The 21,893-nt window shown below is 45.4% G+C and overlaps 1 protein-coding gene across 5 annotated transcripts in view; it reads left to right on the top strand.

Annotated features, from left to right (window-relative positions):
* The window catches only part of LOC147638563 (ATP-dependent DNA helicase SRS2-like protein At4g25120), a 157,653-nt gene that overhangs the window by 26,346 nt on the left and 109,414 nt on the right, over nucleotides 1-21,893 (top strand). For all 5 annotated transcript variants that reach the window (XR_015265915.1, XR_015265916.1, XR_015265917.1 and 2 more), the window contains 3 exons: nucleotides 13,042-13,142; nucleotides 13,263-13,329; nucleotides 21,110-21,160. Coding sequence is in view for 2 of the 5 variants with exons in the window: in XM_086798477.1 (XP_086654603.1) it covers nucleotides 13,042-13,142; nucleotides 13,263-13,329; nucleotides 21,110-21,160 (219 nt within the window). In the remaining 3 variants the exon portion in view is untranslated. The remainder of the gene's footprint in view (nucleotides 1-13,041; nucleotides 13,143-13,262; nucleotides 13,330-21,109; nucleotides 21,161-21,893) is intronic.

Genomic DNA, 21,893 nt, shown 5'->3' with positions numbered 1-21,893 from the left:
TACTTGCGGTTCCCACTTTGCACGTTGTACTCTACCTTCTTGCGTTGGCCTTCTAAGACTACATTTCTGCTCTTCCAACTGAACCGTTCCCACTTTCTTGAGCCAAGGCTGGCCCAAGATGATTGGGTACCCCTTTTGATCTGACTCAGTGGGAATCACCTGAAATTCGGACAACACAATCATGTCACACACATTCATCTCTAAATCCTTGATCCTTTACATTGCCTTGACCTTGGTGCTGTCGGCGAGCTTGATGGGGTATAAGGATGGCGCTATCCTATGTTTCATACCCACTTGTTTTAATATATGCTCATTGATAACGTTCATAGATGCACCACCGTCCATATATGTATTAAGAACCAGCCTGCTCACCATTGGAGCTGCTTAACACAATTCTACATCAATTGCATATGCAACCTTGCCTTGCCCTTTGCCTTCGTCATCCTTCTTTTTGCACGGGCGCTACAGCCGTGTTCCACTCCTTTTGGAGCTTGGGAGATAATGCCATAAGCTGATGAAAGGTAATGTATGCCTTTCGGTACTTACCTAGAAGATCATAATAGGGAATCCCTTGGGCCATAAGAAATTCTTTTGCACTATATTTCTCTTCTCTGCGACAACTTTTGTGTTGGGTATGATGCTTGAACAATTAAAAGAAGAATGATGTTCTTTGCTAGTTTGTTTTTGGTGGTCATCATAATACTATTCAAATTAGGTGTTACTTAGAAATTCATGTAGGGAGAAGAAAACCCATCATCAATGCAAACCTAAATGTACAATCTGATAGAATGCACAACGGAAGATGGAAAGTGGAAACACAGGAGAGAGAGAGAGAGAGAGAGAGAGAGAGAGAGAGAGAGAGAGAGAGAGAGGAAACACGTGTATACATGGTCTCAATATCACCAAACAAGAATACAAGTCCCGAGCAAGAGGGGAAGAAGACCTTGTATGTGAGGGACTGCAGCAAGCCAATATGCAAAGGCACTAAGGCATGCAAGAGGCACAAAGCAAGCAATGAATAATGAGGGAGGGTATGCCCGGCTATATATATGCCCATGTAGAGGCAACTGACGAGCTCACAACTAGGGATAAATGCCCATGACTCCATAAAATGGGAAAATAGGTGGGTAAATGATCTGAGGGGTGACCAGCCCCTCAGATCATTTACCCACCTAGGGATAAATGCCCATGACTCCATAAAATGGGAAAATAGGTGGGTAAATGATCTGAGGGGTGACCAGCCCCTCTACCTAACATGGTCAGCCTTGAAGGCTAAAAAAGGACACCACACAGGAAGCTAGCAGCAAGGGGATGATGTCTAAAATCCCCTCTCAACACTAGATGTTGAGTGAACTCCAAGAATCCAGAGACGTCGTCCTCAATCAAAGATGAAAGTCTGCAGAAACAGGTACCAGGAAAGCTCCACAAGCAATCTCCTCAGCAACTTAGCTACAAAAGCAACAGAACAAGCTGCCAGGTACACGGCTCCTTTGGAAGAAAACAACCAAGTAGGTTGCAACGTGCTGCTCCAAATAATGGTGCCAAAGCCAAGTGTAAGAACACTCCTTGAAGTCGTATGTCGTGTGTCCAGCTTGGAGAAGGTATGAAAAACCTCAAAACCAACCAAGATCAGATCTTGTGGATAAATAATCCTGGGAGAAGCTAGCTGCTCCTCACTGGAACCCTCTGAGTCCATCTGCTCAAACTCTGTAACAAGAGTTGCCAAATGCTGAAAAGAAGCATCCTTTGGAAAGGTCGGCATCGCAAGATGTAAAGACTGTAGAAAAGATGGGGTCCATCCGCTCAAACTCTGTACTATGAGTTGCCCAATGCTGTACATAAGCACACTCCAATGAGGTGGACATCACCAGATGAAAGGACTCCACATCCCCCTCTGAAAAAAGATGTCGTACAAGCCCAACCTGATTTTGATCCAAATCCAAAAAACTCTGGAGGTACCATTGTGCCCCAGGCACGGTTAGCAACCATAGATCCAAAGCATCCCACCGGGTCCAAAAGTCCATCCTCCAAAACAATAAACCTGCACACCGCATCAAACCAAATGTAGTATTGGTAGGGGGAGGGGCATCCTCAGAAGCATCACAAAGAGAGGTAGAGGTAGACTCCTGACAATGAGGAAGGGAAGCAAGAATATAAACTGCAGTGGTAACAAAGTCCTCAAGAGCATCACTGATAGGAGAAGACTCTTCCATAAGTAGAATCAGATCCCAAGAATCAGCAACAAACAAGTGATCCACGTCAAAGGATCACACCTTACAGGCAAAACACCCTCCTTTCTTTTCAAACACTGCAAAGAACACAGGCTCGGACAAAATAAACTCTGTCAGGATCTCTGAAAAGGTCACTACTCTTATCAAGAAAGAACTACTCTCCTCCAAAATCTGTCAACTCCTGGCAACGAAGAAAGTCTCCATAGATACAAAACAGCTCCTGAAACTAATCCTCAAGTGAAGTAGCTGGAGATGGGCCCCCTCTGAGTGTAGAAAACTCCTTGGGGAAGCAAAAATGCAGCCAAAACAGTGCTGTCCAGCAAAAAACACCACTCCACCGCCAACAGAAGGCAAGGAACATGAATGAACCGGCTAACTGTGTAGGCCAAGAACAAAACGCAAGTATAGATGCTCCAAAATCAGCAAAACGTTGACTGAAATTAGAAATTCAGTGTCCTCAAGTACCAAACTGCCACCAAAGCCACAATCCACACAAAACCCCCTCTACATGTGATATGTGTCCATTGGAGAAGAAAACGTAGCCAACCAGAGGGCTGCAAACCCAAAAATTTTGGCCGACCAATTTCCACACCTCATATGAGGAAAAACGCTGAAGAGAAGGTATCTTCGGGTCCAACTGAAGAAGCCGAGGTGAGGTAGAGCTACCAGCAAGATCAATCTAGAAAACGCAGCGAAACAGGGCTGGAGATTTGCAAAGGCAGAGGTAAAAAAAAAGGGGTAGTAGAAAGGGCAGATTCTGGAAACATAGAAGAGGAAAGGTACCACCAAGCCTTAGATAAACCAATCGGCAAACCGACTGCTGCAAACCACCTATAGATGAAGAAACGCAGCACCAACGGTGCTGCCTTGAAACAGAGCATGCTGACAGCTGTACAGGGGGTCTCAGGGGTCAAAACCGATGATGGATGACCACAAGCTGCAGTGGAGAAGCGCCTAGAAGAGGCAGACTGTCCGGCAAAGCTGAGAAAAAAAATGCAGGAGGGAGAGGAGGGAGCATCCAACACTGCTAGTCACCGGTGCTCTAATACCATGATAGAATGCACAGCGGAAGATGGAAAGTGGAAACATAGAAGAGAGAGATAGAGATGGAGAGGAAACACAGGTGTATACCTGTAATTGCTCCCTACGGGAGGCCTACCAATCCGAAGATAAAATACACATTATTAGATCACTTAACCAATACAAACAATGGAACAATACTTGCAACATTGAAACTGGAAATGACAAAGAACACTTGACACTATCACTGGGGCCGGAAAGGGCCGGCCCCAGTGATAGGGGGGCCAGAAAGGGCTCGCCCCCCTATCAATACAGTTTGTATTTCTTGGAGTATTTATATGTATAACTGTTCAAGGACCCTAAGGCCAGATTTCTCCATAACATGGAGTGAATACAATTGAAACAATAAGGTTTCTGTTGATGAAGAATCGGTTGTCGGAGTAGACCAAATCACAGGCAGTCTCTCACCTTCACTGGGTGAACACCCGCCCCTCACTAGTCTTCTGGGACCGTGCACCAACAGGCACGCCCGTACTAACACTTGGCAGGGTGAAGCACCGCGGAGGGAGTGATACTTGGTGCTCCCAAGTAAGCTTTGCTCCCGGTTTCCCTCAAACCCCATTGACCTTCACTGGCTCCTCTAAATATGAGGGCACGGTATGGGTATTCATGGGGAAAGATCACCATCCCAGTGGCCTTCCATGGCGAGGGAAACCAGTGGTGATGATTGCCTACACTAAACTTGGAGAAACAACATTTAAATTTAATCTTATCTGAATTTGAATTACAGAAACAAGTACTTGATTGAGATTCAAATTAGGATCTAAAGGAGAGGAGACTGTCCCCTGTAATGCAGTCGTGGTAGGTGCAACAGGAGAAGGACAGTCGGAAGAAGAGGCGGGGGGTGCAACAGCAACCAGTCCTCTGGGGCACAGTAGACAAAGGCGGCTACAGTCCTGAAGGCGGGTACAAAAACAATAGCTGGCAGGTACTGATGACGGGTACATGGGCATCAGTCAGTAGGTATGGATGGTGGGTACAGGAGCAGCAGTCGGCAGGTACTGATGGCGGGTACAAGAGTAGCCGACAGATCTGATGGCGCGTACAGGAGCAACCGGCAGATCTGATGGCGGGTACAAGACAACTGGGAGATCTGATGGCGGGTGCAGGAGCAACCAGCAGGTATTGATGGGGCAGGTACAAGAGCAACAGGCAGGTACTGATGGCGGGTACAGGAGCAACCGTCAGATCTGATGGCGGGTACATAAGCATCCAGGAGATCTGATGGTGGGTACAGGAGCAGCCGGCAGATCTGATGGCGGGTACAGGAGCAACCAGCAGGTACTGATGGCGGGTACAGGAGCAACCAACAGGTACTGATGGCGGGTATAGGAGCAGCTGGTAGGTGAAAACCAATAGCACTGTTTTCCCCATCCAGGTCCAACCAGGCGGCACCCTCTTTGCATCAACCACCCCCATATAGCCATCCATGTGCTGGAGGGAATTTTTCCCCATGCAATCCTTAGTCTAAATATTATTAGGCCTTAAGCAATGGTTAATCCTTGGGCACCCACATTGAAAGGTGTCCAGTCATAATTTTAAATATGTGTGAACACCCAACCTTATAAATATTAAGGTTTACACTACTTTATAGATTTTACATTTGAAAAAGGCCAAAAAGGCAATACTTACCACATGTTCACACGCCACACCAACTCGTCAACAAATAGCACACCCACGGTACACTGGGGGCGTCCCCGTCCAGTGTACTGGCACGTCATAGCAGGCAAACACACGAAAACAAGTCATGCGAAAACAAGTTTATGCATGCAAACATGAATGCATGTGCACATGTAATGGACGAAATCTCCCTTTCATGAAACTTGTATAAGAATTTCTTGTCGGGGACAAAACTAGCACGAGAGAAATGTGAAGGCCAGGTCTTTCTATGGAGTGATAGTCCCATAGGCAAATCCTGGGACGGGCCTTCCTATGGAGTGACAATCCCATAGACAAAGCTCGGCACAAATATCAATCCTACCATGGAGTGACAGTCCCATGGGTAAGATGCAATCTTGGTCATACACGGGTGGCAGCAAACATGCTCTCATCCATATGGCACAATACTGGTCACACATGGGTGGCACAAAACTGGTTCCCGTCCATGTGACACAAGATGACTGACCCTTTCACATGGGACATTGGCCTGGCCACATGTGAACATGGTACAAATCTGGTCGTTCTATGGAGTGATAGTCCCATAGAAGTGGCTCCAAAAATGGAGATGGACGAAATGGTGACATCTCCCCTGGCTTCTAATGAGTTGACCTCAACTGAAAAGCCTCAAGATACGCTTGCAAAAGTTGTCTTTAATCAACGAAGTAATCCTCATCTACCCACTTTGCATCAATGGGTAAATAATTTTTAAACTTCACAAGGTATCTCCTAGAAAGCTGTCCTGTTGGTAGCCTTCTCTCCTTGTGAAACACAATCTGCTCTGGCTGGAGGATCTCCCCAAGTTGATCAACCTCGGGTGGATCTTCTGTGACGGGCTCCTCAGGATCTGGCCCGACATACTTCCGCAAAAGACTCACATGAAAGGCATTGTGAATCTTCCAATGACTGGGTAAAGCAAGCCTGTAAGTTACTTCATTGATTTTTTCAATCACCTTGAAGGGTCCATAATACCGAGTAGAAAGCTTAGGGTATGATCCCTCTCGTCCTGGCCTCTTCCGAAGCCTAGCTTTCTCAAATTTCAGCAATACCCAATCATCGTCCTTGACGTGCATGTCCCTTCTATGCTTGTCGGCAGCCCTTTTATGCTTGTCTTGAGAGCGTGCAATGGCTGTCCGGACCTGAGCAAAGGCAACATCCAAATCATGCACATACTCATCGGCTGAAAAAATCTCATCCTTTGTACGAAGGATGGGTGGCAAGGTCACTTTGCCGTAAATAATCTCAAATGGGGCCTTTCCCGTGGAGGCATGTACCGTGTTATTGTAGGCAAACTCTATAAGTGGAAGATATTTCTCCTAGGGCCACATAACACTTCAACAAACCCAACACATCTGAATTTGCAGCCTCACTTTGACCATCTGTTTGGGGGTGATAAGCAGATGAGAACTCAAGCTTAGTGCCCATGTTGTCAAATAGAGCCCTGCAAAAGAGGCTCGTAGTCCTGGGATCTCTATTCCCAACAATGGATGTAGGCATACCATGATGCTTAAATATGTGAGCAAAGAAAAGCTTCACCATATGATCGGCTTTAATGGTTTCTTGATGGGCAAGAATTGAGCTTTCTTGCTAAACTTGTCAACTATGGTCCAAATAGCATCATTCCCATGCGGGGATCTAGGCAAGTCTATAGTAATGCTTTCCCATGGCTGCGAGGGAATAGGCAAAGGCTGAAGCAAACTTGGAAGCTTTTGCCTATCGAATTTCACCTTCTGGCAAGTAATACATGCGCGTACATAAACCTCAAGGTCTTTACACATATTTGGCCAAAAGAAATATCTTTGTATCATTCGAGTCGTAGGTAAAATACCTCTATGACCAGCATAAGGTGGGGCGTGACATTCCTCCATAACCTTTGGATGCATATCCTTCACTACAGATAAGCAATTATCCTTCATGAGATAACCGTCTTTGATCACATAAGTGGCATGTGTGTGACCAGCCATCAAATCAGCTCAAATATGGGCAAAAATTAGCATTCAAACGATATAAATCACGCATGGCAGTCAAGTCCCCATGTGAGGCCACTGAAACGGCAGCCACATATGGCCTCCTGGACAAGGCATCTGCCACTACATTCTTCTTTCCCAGAGTATGTATGATCTGAAAATGGAACATAGAAAGGAAATTTGGCATTCTCATTTGCTTCTCCGAGAGTTTTGTTTGAGATAGAAAGTACCTCAAGCTTTGATGATTTGTCTTGACTACAAATTCAGTCCCAAGAAGATAATGCTTCCATATTTTTAAGGCATGAATTACAGCCAAGAGATCTTTTTCATAAATGTCCATATGGATCTCGGCATCATGCAATGGACGGCTCTCATAAGCAACTGCATGACCCTCTTGATTTAGGACAGCCTCTATACAATTCCCACATGCATCACATTCCACCTTGAATGGCTTTTGCAAGTCGGGAACAATCAACATGAGCCCCACAAATGATAGCATTTTTGAGCTGCAAGAAGGCATCTTGCTCATTCGAAGTCCATTTGAAGGCGGCTTTCTTCTTTGTAAGCTCATGTAATGGTGAGGTAATCTTGGCAAAATGCCTTATGAATCGCCTATAGTATGAACATAACCCAAGAAAGCTACGCATTTCATGTACATTTTGCAACTTTGGCCAATTCCGAATGGTTTCAATCTTAGGAGGATCCATTCTCACACGATATGCGGGTTTCTTAGGTGGGGAACTACTTGGCACAAGATCTATGCGATGATCCTCGGACCTCTCAGGAGGTAGTTCTCCTGGCAATGCATCGGCAAAACAATCTTTATATGCATTAAGAAAATTCAGCCTTTCTTGAGTCAATACATCCACATTCACATTACTTTGTTCAATTTTATCATAAACAAAAACCAAGTACGCGGAAAGACTCTTTTTCATTGCCTTATTCATTTGGATGTGTGATACAACTAAGATGGAATCCCTCTCTTTGCCAGCATCAATGATATGCATGCGACCTTTATGCATAAAAGTGATCCTGTTGGTTTTATATTCTTTGCGGGGCTGAAGCCTATGATGCTAAGGCTTACCAAGCAATACATTACATCCATTCAGAGGAGCAATCAAGAAATGCTCATGATCAAAATAGCCTTGTGTATGTATGCGCAACTTCCCAATAAGAGGAGTCATCTGCACCTCTTTGCCAACAAAAGCGGCCTTTGCCTCAATTTGGGGTCCCATGTCCCCAATCTCTATGCCCAAGGTGTCTGCCATCTGTGTAGAGATGAAGTTATCTGTCGCACAGTCATCTGACATAAACAAGGCAGGTTGATCCTTGATTTGCCCCCAAGCTTTGCATACCACCCTCTCTTTGCCGTCATGCTCAGTGCTACCTTGTACATCGGGAATGGCATGCAGCTTAGCCTTAGGTTGTTTATCCTCTTGCTTTTGCTTGCGGGTAGGGCATTGCCTAAACATATGCTCTTTACTACCACAAGAAAAGTATTCCCCCTCTTTTGCATATTGCTCCCTTTGCTCGGGGTTCAAGCCAAACTTGTTCTTCTTTGGTCCAATGTCCTTGGATGGGGTATTTTCAGCTTTACCTCCCTTTTGGGCTTCGTGAAAGTTCTTTTTAGGGGACTGTCCACCTTTTTGTTTGGGATAGCCCTCTCTTTACCCTTAGAACCTCCATGATCTTGCTTAATTTTAAGCACCAATTGCTCCGTAGCAAGAGCAGATGCTATGAGCTGCTGAAGGGTGTGTTTCGGGTGCAATTTGATGCCCGAACGGTAAGCTGGTTGCAACACGGAGCGAAACTTCCTTTTCTTTTCATCTTCGGAGAGTTGCATGAAGGGAGTAACCTCAAGCAAGACTTTCCAAAATTTGTTTACATATTGTTGCACACTCTCATTGTCTTTTTACTCAAGTCTGTCCCACTTTTGTGTGAGTGTTTGCTCCGCATTTGGAGGCAAAAATTGGGCATAAAATCTATCCTTGAACTCTTTCCAAGTACAAATGGGATCCACCAATGGGCAGCTGTCCCCTTCAAGAACATGCTTGCATGACGAACTTTAGACTTCTCAGTGAAGTCCTCATCACTAAAAGCAATGTCAAACTGAACTACGAAAGCAAGCACTTTGGAGGCATCATACTCAATAAAGTTTGTATTTCTTGGAGTATTTATATGTACGAGTGTTCAAGGGTCCTAAGGCCAGATTTCTCCATAACATGGAGTGAATACAATTGAAACAATAAGGTTTCTGTCAATGAAGAATTGGTTGTCGGAGTAGACCAAATCACAGGCAGTCTCCCACCTTCACTGGGTGAACACCCGCCTCTCACTGGTCTTTTGGAACCGTGCACCAACAGGCATGCCCGTACTAACACTAGGCAAGGTGAAGCACCGCAGAGGGAGTGATACCTGGTGCTCCCAAGTAAGCTTTGCTCCCGGTTTCCCTCAAACCCCATTGACCTTCACTGGCTTCTCTGAATATGAGGACGCGATCAGGGTACAAGAGCAGCCAATAGATCTGATGGCGGGCACAAGAGAAGCCGGCAGGTGCGATGGCGGGTATAGGAGCAGCCGGCAGATCTGATGGTGGGTATAGGAGCAGCAGCCGACAGATTTGATGGCAGGTATAGGAGCAGCCGACAGATCTGATGGCGGGTACAGGAGCAACCAACAGATCTGATGGCGGGTACAAGAGTAGTCGGTAGATCTGATGGCGGGTATAGGAGCGACCAGTAGGTACTAATGGTGGGCACAGGAGCAGTCGGTAGGTGAAAACCAATAGCACTGTTTTCCCATCCAGGCCCAAGCAGGCGGCACCCTCTTTCCATCAAGGTGTCCAGTCATAATGTTAAATATGTGTGAACACCCAACCTTATAAATATTAAGGTTTACACTACTTTATAGATTTTACATTTGAAAAAGACCAAAAAGGCAATACTTACCACTTGTTCACACGCCACACCAACTCGTCAGCAAACAGCACACCCATGGTACAGTGGGGGCGTCCCCGTCTAGTGTACTCGCACGTCATAGCAGGCAAACACACGAAAACAAGTCATGTGAAAACAAGTTTATGCATGCAAACATGAATGCACGTGCACATGTAATGGACGAAATCTCCCTTTCATGAAACTTGTACAAGAATTTCTTGTCGGGCACAAAACTGGCGTGACAAAAATTTGAAGTCTAGGTCCTATGGAGTGATAGTCCCATAGGCAAAACACAAATCCTGGCACGGGCCTTCCTATGAAGTGACAATCCCATAGACAAAGCTCGGTACAAATATTAGTCCTACCATGGAGTGACAATCCCATGGGTAAGACGCAATCCTGGTCATACACGGGTGGCAACAAACAGGCTCCTGTCCATATGGCACAATACTGGTCACACACGGGTGGCACAAAACTGGTTCCCGTCCATGTGACACAAGATGACTGACCCTTTCACATGGGACACTGGCCTGGCCACATGTGAACATGGTACAAATCTGGCCGCTCTATGGAGTGACATTCCCATAGAAGTGGCTCCAGAAATGGAGATGGACCAAATGGTGACAATACCTGCTTTCAATATCACCAAACAAGAATACAAGTCCCGAGCAAGAGGGGAAGAAGACCTCGTATGTGAGGGACTGTAGCAAGCCAATATGCAGAGGCACGAAGGCATGCAAGAGGCACAAAGCAAGCAATGAATAATGAGGGAGGGTATGCCCAACTATATATATGCCCATGTAGAGGCAGCCAACCAGCTCACGACTAGGGATGAAATGCCCATGACTCCATAAAATGGGAAAATAGGTGGGTAAATGATGTGAGGGGTGACCAGCCCCTCTAGCTAACATGGTGAGCCCTAAAGGCTAAAAAAGGACACCACAGAGGAAGCCAGCAGCAAGGGGATGATGTCTCACACAATCATATCAAAGCTATAAAAAAACGCAAGTCTTTTTTTGGGGGGGTTTTGGGTTAGAAATAAACTAGAATACCACAACATTAATCACTTTTGCAAAGGCAAGCCAAAAAAAGGGAGACTTGCCGTTAATGCACTGACACATTTTACCCACGTTGGTCTATATTTGTAACTTGGGTCATTTTTTTAAATTGTTGCTGCAGAAAAGAGACTTCTATTAATTATGAAAGTGTCAATACAAAATCATGGATAGAAGCCGGAAATTCTCATCACAGAGTGGAAGGTAGTATCAGACAGAGTCATCGGCACGGTGATGCCAAGAGAGTGCAGTGGAAGCCGAGAAGAAAATCCCTTGGTCCCACTCCTTCATGAAGAAGACATGCTTTGCTTGCACTGATCTAGAAGGTTCTTTTATACGGGCCCAAGTGGCCATTAGGGTATGAATAATATCTTTTGAGATAGTACAAATGCACTGAGTGTCATAAATCTGGGTGCCCTTGATCACCTTGGTACATCTAGCCTTCCATATCTCCTAGGCAGTGATGCTGCAATAATCTCTAAGGTGGTATCAAGTCTTCCCAGGGACGATGTTTCATGTGATCGAGGAATATCCTAAAGTGTTCAGTTCTAGGCCATCCCTCTGTGGATCATGATGGCGGAGTCATGGTTCTCGCCCTCAAAGAAAACATGTGGTCTAGACTGAGTGAGCCAGGCAATAAAGTCCCAAGTGATGTATATAGTATCTCTGCCTAAAAGATGAGCTATGGAGCTCCATATAATCTGGGCAACTCTGCAACCCCAAACACAATGTTGCACTGTCTCAGAGGCAATCGAGCATCTAGGGCATGCTGGATCCGCACCAAAGATAGGTCTCCACTGGTTAAGAGGGAGATCATCGTGTAGCAATAACAAGAAAAATGGGATATCTGGCTCCTATTGTAAGAGTGCCAAAGCTGATGCCAAAACCTCGCAATGGAGTAATCGCAAAGCTTTCCCCCTGTGGAGTGAGGCCAAGAATCCTCTGAATCTGTCCAAGTAGTAATAGTCTAGCATTTCTCACAGTGTGTAACTATTCATGGGATTGGTTGCATCAATCCATTCCCACTCACCCGGGATGGGAGATGTTTAATGGGACATCCACCATAAAGCCATAGGCACCAAGAATCTTGAGTCACATACTCAGGGGGAGGGTGAATAGACCAGTGCCTCCTTGAGCGACCCACAACTCTCATAGGGCGGAGAATAGTTTTGGGGATGAAGTCTTGGGTGCATAGTAAAAAAATGCAATCTCCCTCTTGGTCCTGGTATGGCATGGCTAATATCTTTAGTGGTATACCAGATACCCTGGCAAAGGATCAAAGATATATACTAATAGCCTCAGCAACAATGAGATATAGCAAGGGGGCCAAGGGGCATCCCTGATGAACAGATCGGGAGATCTGAAAGCACTCTCCTGTCACCAGATGCCAGTATACGGCTATGAGGATCACGATTCACTATACAAGCATAACACATCTCTTATCAAATCCTGAGAGAAATCGATGCATCTAAGGGTTCCTTTCAAAAAACCCCAATCAACTCTATCATGTGCTTTCTCAAGTCAAGCAGTAAAATGGTTAAGGGCTAGTTGCTTGCTTTGGCCCATTCCACTGCCTCCCATAAAAGAGAAAATATTGTCAAAACTGCTCCTCCCTTGCAAATATCCAGTCAGCATGTTATAAATCACAATTTACAAAATCTGCTGCAACCTTATCTCAAGCAGTGTTATCGGCTTGCCATTGGATTATGTTATCTACTCCTTTTTGGGATGAGATGAATAAGATCCTCTGTTAAGGAAGAGTGCATATTTCGTGTGTTCCATATATCTTGGAAGTCCTTAGTAATTCTTTGCCCAGAGTCATCCCAAAAAGCCAAGAAAAATGAGGGTGATAAACCATCCTCTCGTGGACACTTACGGTGGGGTAGTAACTTTGGTCAGTTTGAAACGTTACTCCTGCAATATAGTTTCGAACACAAAAAAAAGCGTTATGTACAGGCATTGAATTTTGTCTTATGGTTTCTCTTTGGTGGGTCTTGTCTGTACTTGTGATTGTAATTATCTGTTTATCACCTTCATACCTCATCTGTATGCCAAATTTTAAGCACCCTGTTTATCACCTTTATTACTTTGACATTCTCTCTGGATCTTGGACAAGGTTGTGGAGTATGTGGACAAAGTAGCAAAGGCTTCTCAATGTAACTTTTTGGAGGCAGCAAGGAAGATATTTACTGCAAAGGTCTCCGGAACATTTTCAAGGTTGTTATTGTCTCCTGGACTTTCTTTTTTCTCATGGCTTCTCTCTCTTTGTAAAACTTGTACTCATCAGCTTGCATAAAGTGCAGCCTTCATACTGCTATGAATTTGATGTGCCTGTAGGCACCAACTTGCGTGTGGGAGAAAGGTACTTACAGTGATTGATGCTGTTTATAGACTGGCTCGCAAGGTGATTTTTTCTTTTTCTTTTTCTTGCAATATGCAAAGAATTTAGAAATAGTTTGTCATGACCGTTGTCTTCCTTTTTATACGAAGATTTCTTTTGTTTGAAAAAAAGCGTACCTTGGGTATTGTTCTCTTTCATTGCGGAGTCTAGAAGAGACCTATGAGAAGTCAGTGGTCCTTCTTCCAAGAGGTATGAGATTTGCAGCCAATGGCACATAGGGTTGAACAACACAATAGAAGCTTCCTTGACTTGCAACGCTCCTTGTGAAGCCATAGTGAGGATTACAAATACTTAAGTAGGTTATGTGCCAAAACATGGACCAAAGCTGTGATCTGAATTCTGGTTTAATTTGAATTTTTTGAATGGTTCAACTGTTCAGGAGGGCCTGGGCCAATAGTTTGAGCCTTATGAGTTTGCAGGTTCAAATCCTGCAGGCAGCACGTTCCATGTATAAAACAGAGTCACAGGGTTTGAAGTGTGCATTGCATGTTTGAGGAATTCGGTTGCCATACCTCTAGGTTGTTTCAATTCCACCTCTCGGTCCTTGCATGGCATCTTGACTCAGTTTCATTAGCCTGCAGTCCTAGTTCTGTAAGGGATGCCGTTCTTGGCTGATGTCAGGTCTTGAAACCCCATTTTTAACTGTGCCTTCTCCCTTTTCCTTTCCCTTTTCCCATTTTTTCAGCATTTATTTCCCTAGCTGCTTCTCACCTTCTTGCAGACTTTTTTTCTATGTTATTCCTGCTTTTGGAGCTCGTGGGCTTTCTATGACCCATTTCATATTGTAGCCTCACAACTCACGAGCATTGCCATCCCAGAGCCCAGAGAACTTATTGCTGAGGGGTATGGGGACTGAGAGGCCAATGACCACTACCTGATCCAGAAAGTTGACTGATCCCAGAAATCTGACTGCTAGCTGTGTTATAACTTATGGGGTAATTGAGACTCAGTGTAGTAGGTTTACCTTTTCGGTGCTTAGACCCTTACTTTTTTTTTTGGGGGCTGTTTTTGGGCTGATTTGCTAAAATTTTACTCATTTGGGTGTTTTTTGGTATTGTAAGGAAACCCCAGGTGATAAGGAGGCTGATAACGAGTATGGAAAGATCTTAAAATTCAAGAAGGTGACCTCATCTTCAATGGCCATGTTAAAAAGCCTTCCGGCATCCAACCAGTGGTGGAGAGAGCTCTTTTTATGAGAAACTACAATTGACAAGCAACCAAACAAACCCAGTGAGAGTCCATTATCCGCTTGGACATTTTTTGAGGACTTTGAGGAGGCCTATGACAGGTCGATTGGGCTCTTTTGGAGGGAACCATGCTTAGGATGGGCCTTCCAGCAGAATGGATCAGAGGTGTGTATTAGGCAGCTTATACAGAATCTGAAACAATAGGTACAACCCTCCACTCAGCTGGTACAGCATGTACAACAATGGCTGGTACAACAGGTACAGAATCTAAAAACAGCAGGTACAGAATGTGAGAACAGTAGGTACATCCCTCCACTCAGCCGGTACAACAGGTACAATTGCTGGTACAGCAGGTACAATGGTTGATTCAGCTCGTACAGCATACATACAACCATGAAGAGGCTAAAGATACAGAGAAACCCTCTGTAGAGGGGAGTGAAGTGTTGGAGTATGCACAGGTAGAAGCATAGACAATACAATAGAGAGGAAAGAAAGAAAGAAAGAAAGTTGTATTAATGTCTTCAAAAGGCCAAAATGACCTATGAGACCAAAAGGTTACATCATATCCATGAGGTACATCATCCTGGGTACAAAATAGTAATAAAGAAAGATAACAAAAATCTAGAACTATAAAATCTGATCTAGGTACATGAGCAGAGAGCTCTCATATCACCCTAATACATCCCTCATGGGCCGCTGTGACATGGTGCTCAAGGTGGTAAAACTGAGCTGGCGCGAGAAGGTCCTGCAATGATGGGCGATGATGGTTCGGATCCTCCTGTGGTGGCGTGGCGGCGAGGGCCATGGGGTCTGGGGCATAACTCAGTGGCTCTGTCGAGTGTCACACCTCTCGGCCGAGCTCCTGCACTAGCCTGTGGTCTGAGTAAAGGAGATAGAGAGCTTGTGGACAAGATCACCTTTTATAATAGCATGCAGCTTTACAATGGCAATAGCTAGCAAGAGGTATTGCATTGTGCTTGGATTGGATACATGAAGTGAATATGTGACTTGTGAGGCCCCTTTTATAGTGATGCAAGGAGGCTGGTCGACTGCAGGAAGAGCTGGCCGACAACCTCTCACGACTTACTAAAAGGATAAAGGGATAAAAAGCATAAATACCCAACACATGGGCACACCCCAAATACACAACAGAAGTTTGAAGAAGATAAGCTGATGAAGATGACCCTCCAGTACTGCAGACACCGGAATCACCTCGGAGAGAGCACCTGCCAACCTGTTTCCTCGAAACAAAATGCCACCATTAACAGCAAGGAATTTTGCTTGGCTCTGAATTCCAACACAAGTGTGCAGTTAACTCCAAGAACAAGATGATGAGCTCTTGGACACACCGCGCCCATTGACTCTCCAACACAAACAACTAAAACATAAAAATGTGAGTTTTCTGGTGTAGATCTTGTTCCGGCGGCGACGCCAAGCAGTGGACGCTTGGCTCATCATTTTAGGTTGGATGGCCAGGGTAGAGCACCCGAGGGACTCTCAATGTGTCGGTGGAGGCTTCAATTGAGTTCCAATGCCTCAATTTCTTAGAAAGCCCCAAATGTGAGAGTATGCGGGGTACCCTCAATTAGCAAATTTTGCCTTCAATTTTGAAACCCCCATATTAGGTATTTGCAAGGCCCTTAATTAGGGGTTAATGATACAATTTTTCAAAAACCCCCAAATATTATGACAGCTTGTAGCATCTAATTAGACAATTTGGGAGAAAAATTGGGAAAGCCCCAAAATGCTGCAAACCCTATTTTGTTGCAGGTACAGTAGTCGGAAGCTGATGTATGAGCAGCTCAAGAAGCGTTGGGTGCAGTTGGTGTTGATGTGGCAAAAGCTCATCAGGCGGCATTGACCGACTGTCGCGGCATGCGAATAGTAGCGATGCTCACGGGTGGCGCTCAACGACGAACTACTGGGTGGAGCTGTATAAGATGCAGCAGGGGCGGCTACCTCCACCAGGGATGTGATGCACAGCACCTGATAGGTGTTGTAGAAGAAGCAGCGGATGTAGTAGGAAATGGGAGATGGGCGCACAAGGACCCGAGGCGGGAAACTTGGTTCGTGGAGCGGGCGTGGCTCGGACAGGTCACTGCACAGCATGGAATGAGTCGAGGTTGCCGGGCATTATCTCCACTAGGCGTCTTTCTTTGACCAGATCCAACAAGCCCACTCTTCATAGGGAGGTACTCTGGTGCGCAGGCTGGGTGCGGTGTGCGCAGGCAGGCAACACCCCTTCCGTCAATGTTGACGAGGCCCCTTGCCCTTCAGTGCTTAGCGATAGCTCCTAGTAGAAGTAGGTGAACAAGTAGAGGCACTCCCAGCTTTGATACCAATGTTGGATCAGAGGACTCCTAGCTGTGGAGACTATGGAGGCTACGGCAAGAAGAACGCAGAGAGAGTGAAGTACAATGATTGGACAAAGTACAAGTTTTCTTCATGATAAAATGAGTACAATGAAGCCCCTTTTATGGGCTGAAAGTACAACCTCTTCTTTGACCTTATTAAATGAGGTGCGACATTAGTGCTTACCTCAAGGGAAGATTCCTAAGCTAAGAGTCTGTTCCCACACTTAACTCCGATTTCCCAACATTGCCGACAAGTGGTGCTCTTGCAGGAGCGAAATATCCACTTAGCCCTCGACACAGGCTCTGTGATTCACCTGAGAAGAACCCCTCTCTTGGCACGGAAGCGGGGCCTGTCCATCCCATGAATGTTCCAAGAGATAATCTGCGTAACTATGCACTAGAGGAGTGAGACCTTCTCGATGCACCCTTTTCAAGGAGGGTTTTGGAAGTAGGTTTGGAAGGAGAGTAGTCGCAATTTGTGCATGGCCGAATGCAAGCCATGTGATCATTGATCCTACCCTCAATAAAGGCCCACTCTACTCTAGCCCTGTTTTGGGCATACTTGGGGTTCCGTCCCTTGCAATGCAGATAGCAGTATGTCGGTGTCAGAGCAACTGTCGTGGCCAAATGTAAGAATACGGACAAGGCCAACTCGAGGCTTGAAGAGTCTAGAGCTTCGTCTTGTTTTCGGAGGCATGAGCCCACTAGCTCCATGTGAGCCAAGGGCCAGAAGTGTGTGACAATATCAACGAGCCGTCCATCCCTGTCTCCCAGATGCCGAGATAGAGTGACTGCTTGAGAGTGGATGGTGGAGGATGCTGTCTCATAGTCCCACTCATTGCCCAGGGCAATGACGAGCGGGAATGAAAAGATCACTATGCCACTGTTTGGGGTGGCCTCTCGGGAGTGCTGAAAAATCATGCAGACTCAGAGGGGAGCCAATGTCTCTGAGAACTCACTTGCCTCCACTGGGAGGCACTTGAAGAGGTTGTAAGCCACCGAGGCCCCCATGACTAGAGGGGCTGCCAAGGGACTCAAGAGGAAGGGTGTAACATGTGGAAGTATGGTGGATCAGGTGGTGGATGACACTGGTCAGGTTCTTTCCTTCTCTGTTGCGGCGGATCGTTTTCAATTGGGATCCCATTATTCTCATCTTTGGACAGAAATTCAGCGGATGATTGCTGATATTTCTCCTTTACCTCGCTTGAATGTGGATTCCCGTCTATCTGATTGGAATCTTGGAACCACTGCTATGAAATGTATTTCAACTGGGACAGTTTATGCCCTCTTGCAATCGGATGCATGGATAGTCAGACATGGTAATCAGCTATGGTCTCTCTCCAAATCTTCAATGTGGTGGAAACGTACATTGTTTCGCATTTGGAAAAGTCATCTGCCTCTCAAAGAACGCCTGTTCTTGTGGCGCTGTTTGGTTGGTGCTCTTCCTGTTGGTAGCTTGTTACATGCACGTCATATTGCGCCTTCACGTTGTGTCCGATGTAAAGCTACTGAGGAGACTGTCCCACATTTACTATGGGGTTGCGTATGCTCCAGATCGTTCATTCGCCGGGTCTCGACTGCTCTTCGCCTTCGTTTCCCTTCGGGCATTTTTCACAGATGGTTTTGGCTTTTTGGGGTGTTACAAGCATCACAGTCTCAGTTTGCTGTATTTTTCAGCTGGGTCCGATTCTGGGTCTTTTGGACCATATGGCATGTTCGGAACAACCTCATGTTCCAAGCCAATGACATTGTTCCCTTCCATTACTTCAAGTTCTCGCTTGGTCACGCGCTTCATTTTGCTTATGATGCTGGGGACATCACTCTTGATGCTTATAGGATTTACTTTGATTGCTTCTAGGTTGTGAAGCCTATCAAGGATTTACAAAAAAAAAAAAAGTGTGTGTGTGTGTGTGTGTGCGCGTGAGAGAGAGAGAGAGAGAGAGAGAGAGAGAGAGAGAGAGAGAGAGAGGGGATTGATGACAACTGCTGCTGCCGTGTCAGCTCCGCTACTGATTTAGGGTTTGCAGCTGCTGAATTAGGGTTTTCAGGTGCTGAATTAGGGTTTGAGAGAATGGGTTTTCTTTGCTTTTGTACATGGATTTGGATGACCCGGCTCTGTTGCTGTTGGTGGCATGGCTGCCAATAGCCTTAACATGGATCTTATTGAGGAGATGATCGAGAAGGATGTGGGTTATGCTTCAGATGCCTCGGAGCAACAAAAACGTCAAAGCCTTGATGTTGATGCAAGCTACACTCCGATGATGTGGGAGAGAATGCAGAAGAAAGTTCTCAGGTACCTTCTCCAGAGTTTGCACGTTTGCTGCAGATCATTGGTGAGCTTCTGCAAGAATATGTGAAGGCAAATAGCGTGCAAATGGCTGCAGTAGATAATGGTGGTGTGGCTGATGTATGCATGGATTTGTTGCTACAACAGCTAGCAGATTTTCATGATCGTGCTGCTATCTTCTTTTTTACTGGGCGTATTCCGTTGTTGCCTCGTCTTACAGCATGGTTGGGCTGCTTGGTGTCGCCTGAGGCACTTGAGGAGACTTATGATGGTCCGAGAGGCTTTTATGAAATACTTTTTTGCACTTTGGAAGCCCGTAGGGCAGTCTTGGAGCCGGTGCCACTCTTTTTGGATGGGCAGTTGGTTCATGTGGTTCCGTGGAAGCCTATGGCAGAGTATCAAGATATGTTGTGCCAGGCTTGCCCAATTTGGGTTGAAGTGAAACAATTCCCACCAATGTTTTGGCGTGTTTTACCAGGTCTCATGCGAGGTATCGGTGATGTCTTGGTGGTGCCTCGAATGACATCTAGAAACCGAAATCGTCTATGCATGTTGTGGGATATTGGGAGACCTAGGCCGACACATTTGCGTGTCAATATGGCTGGGCTGCAACCTTTAATGTATGAATTGAGGTGGGATACATTTGCTGGCCACTGTTTCAAATGTGGTGAGATGGGCCACTTTGTCTTCGAATGTCCTAATTAATAACAAGTTGTTGCTACCAAGGATATTGTTGATGGGCAGTTGCCCGTGGAAGATGAGCATGATGCTCCTTTACATGATGCCTAGCATATGGATGTACATGTGGATGTTCAGAATGAGGTTGAGCAGCCATGGGTGGAAGTACGTGGTAAAAAGACACGATTTGTTGTCCGGCGGGGGGGATTTCTCAGATGCTGTTTGGCGGGGGCCTTTGCGTACTCGTCAGGGACCCCTACATACATATGCTCGTCGCCCTTTGGGTTCAGGTGCCCAGCAACAGACCAGGATTGAGAGGCCGGGAGGCCAACTTTCTCAGGGTACAGGGGCTCTTGGGGTGGATAGAGTAGAACGCTATCCTATTAGAAGTCGCCTAACAAAAGAAGCACAACAACAATTGCCTCTTGTGTTTGGTTCGAAGGGTGAGGTCATCTCGCCATGGGATGGTCATTACCCTTCGGCACGTGCTCGGGAACTCCAAGGGCAGTCTGAGATCACAAATACCATGTCTAAAAATGCAATGCTTCAAAAGCTTCGTGATTTGGCAGATTGTCCTGGGCCTAGTACACGGCCTTGTTGATTCCTTTTCTGGGAAGGCTTATGAAAATTGTACAATGGAATGTAAAGGGTATTTCTTCGCGCCAAAAGCAGTTCAGGCTTTGGCGTACAACTTTTTGTCATGATTGGGATGTTTTGTGTGCAGTTGAACATAAGCAGCATAAGTTGGCTGGCAAAGCCTATGTATATAAGGGGTTTCATGTTTTCTACTGCGGACATCCTGCTTCGCAGTCAGGTGTTATGTTTGCTGTTCGTTCGCATTTTCAGCCTTCTCTTGTGATTCAAGATGTTCATGAAAGATTTCTAGTGATACAGATTGTTTGGGATGATACGCCTTTATGGTTGTTAGGGGTGTATGCTCCAAATAATGCTTGTGCACGCCGTTTGCTGTGGAATGACTTGTGTGCTCTTTCAATCTCTCATCCTGGCTTTGTGATGGGAGACTTTAATATGTGTGTCTCTAGGGAGTAAGCCATGTCGCCTCATTCTGTAATGGATGGCCCGGAGAGAATGGCGTGGGAAGCTTTTGTAGCAAGGTCCAAGTGTGTGTGTGCTTGCAGAGGTAAAACATTTGAACGTGAATTTGAGAGCATGTTTTAAATGTTAAAAATTCAATGTTTTGTTGTTTGTGTCTTTGAATTACATGCTGTTAGGATAAAGGTAATAATAAGGTTTGTTTCTTTTTGTTTTAATTTTAGGAGCATTCACTATCAACTTTGGTCACAACTGTCGTAAACTTGATACCCCAGGTAAGTGGTGACGTGTCCAGTAGAAAATTGCATTTTCTTTTTAAAAACTTTTAAAGGCAACCTTTATACTTGTGCTTAAATGTTTGCAAAGCAGCCTGGAATGAGCTAGGCTACATTAGTAGTTCCTATGAAAATAATTCTGCCAGGTACATGTTTTGGATGCATAGGTATAAGCATATATATTTTTTCCAAGAATATGAGAATATATTTGGACTCATAGACATTCTCCAACAATTGTTTCGATGACTGTACTTTTAGTGTGACATTTGTGTTACAACCCCATGAATCTCCTAAACACAAAACACAAGTGATTAGTACAAACCCCTAAAAGGGGTGCTGACTAGCTCATCTCCCAACCGTAGGTCCTATGCTTCAAACCACCCGTGAGCTAGGGCAGAGCACCCAGAATTTTGCATGCGCGGAAGGCTTTGCTATATTGATCCATAGCCCTAAGCTTGATTAAGAACAAGATGGTGATTTAAACATGAATAAGACAGAGAGAGAGAAGAGGAGAGAGATTGGTGTCAGGGTTCTTGTATTTCATATGGTACAAAAGGTGATTGAATGCTTGTACATGGTTAGGCCCTTGGTCAGCCCCGGAGGGGTTGACCTCTGGCCCCTACATATGCTTCCACTGATGACTACAATGATGTATGAATGAATGAACTGCCTGTCCATGCTGAATTATGAATGATGCTTATATATATGCTGAGAGGGGCTGGTTGGCCAGCTA

This window comes from Cibotium barometz, chromosome 5 (genome assembly GCF_041138505.1).
Source record: "Cibotium barometz isolate CiBa-2024 chromosome 5, ASM4113850v1, whole genome shotgun sequence".
Lineage (NCBI taxonomy): Eukaryota > Viridiplantae > Streptophyta > Polypodiopsida > Cyatheales > Cibotiaceae > Cibotium > Cibotium barometz.
The sequence above is the reverse complement of the archived record's forward strand: the minus strand, read 5'-3'. Positions and strand labels throughout refer to the sequence as shown.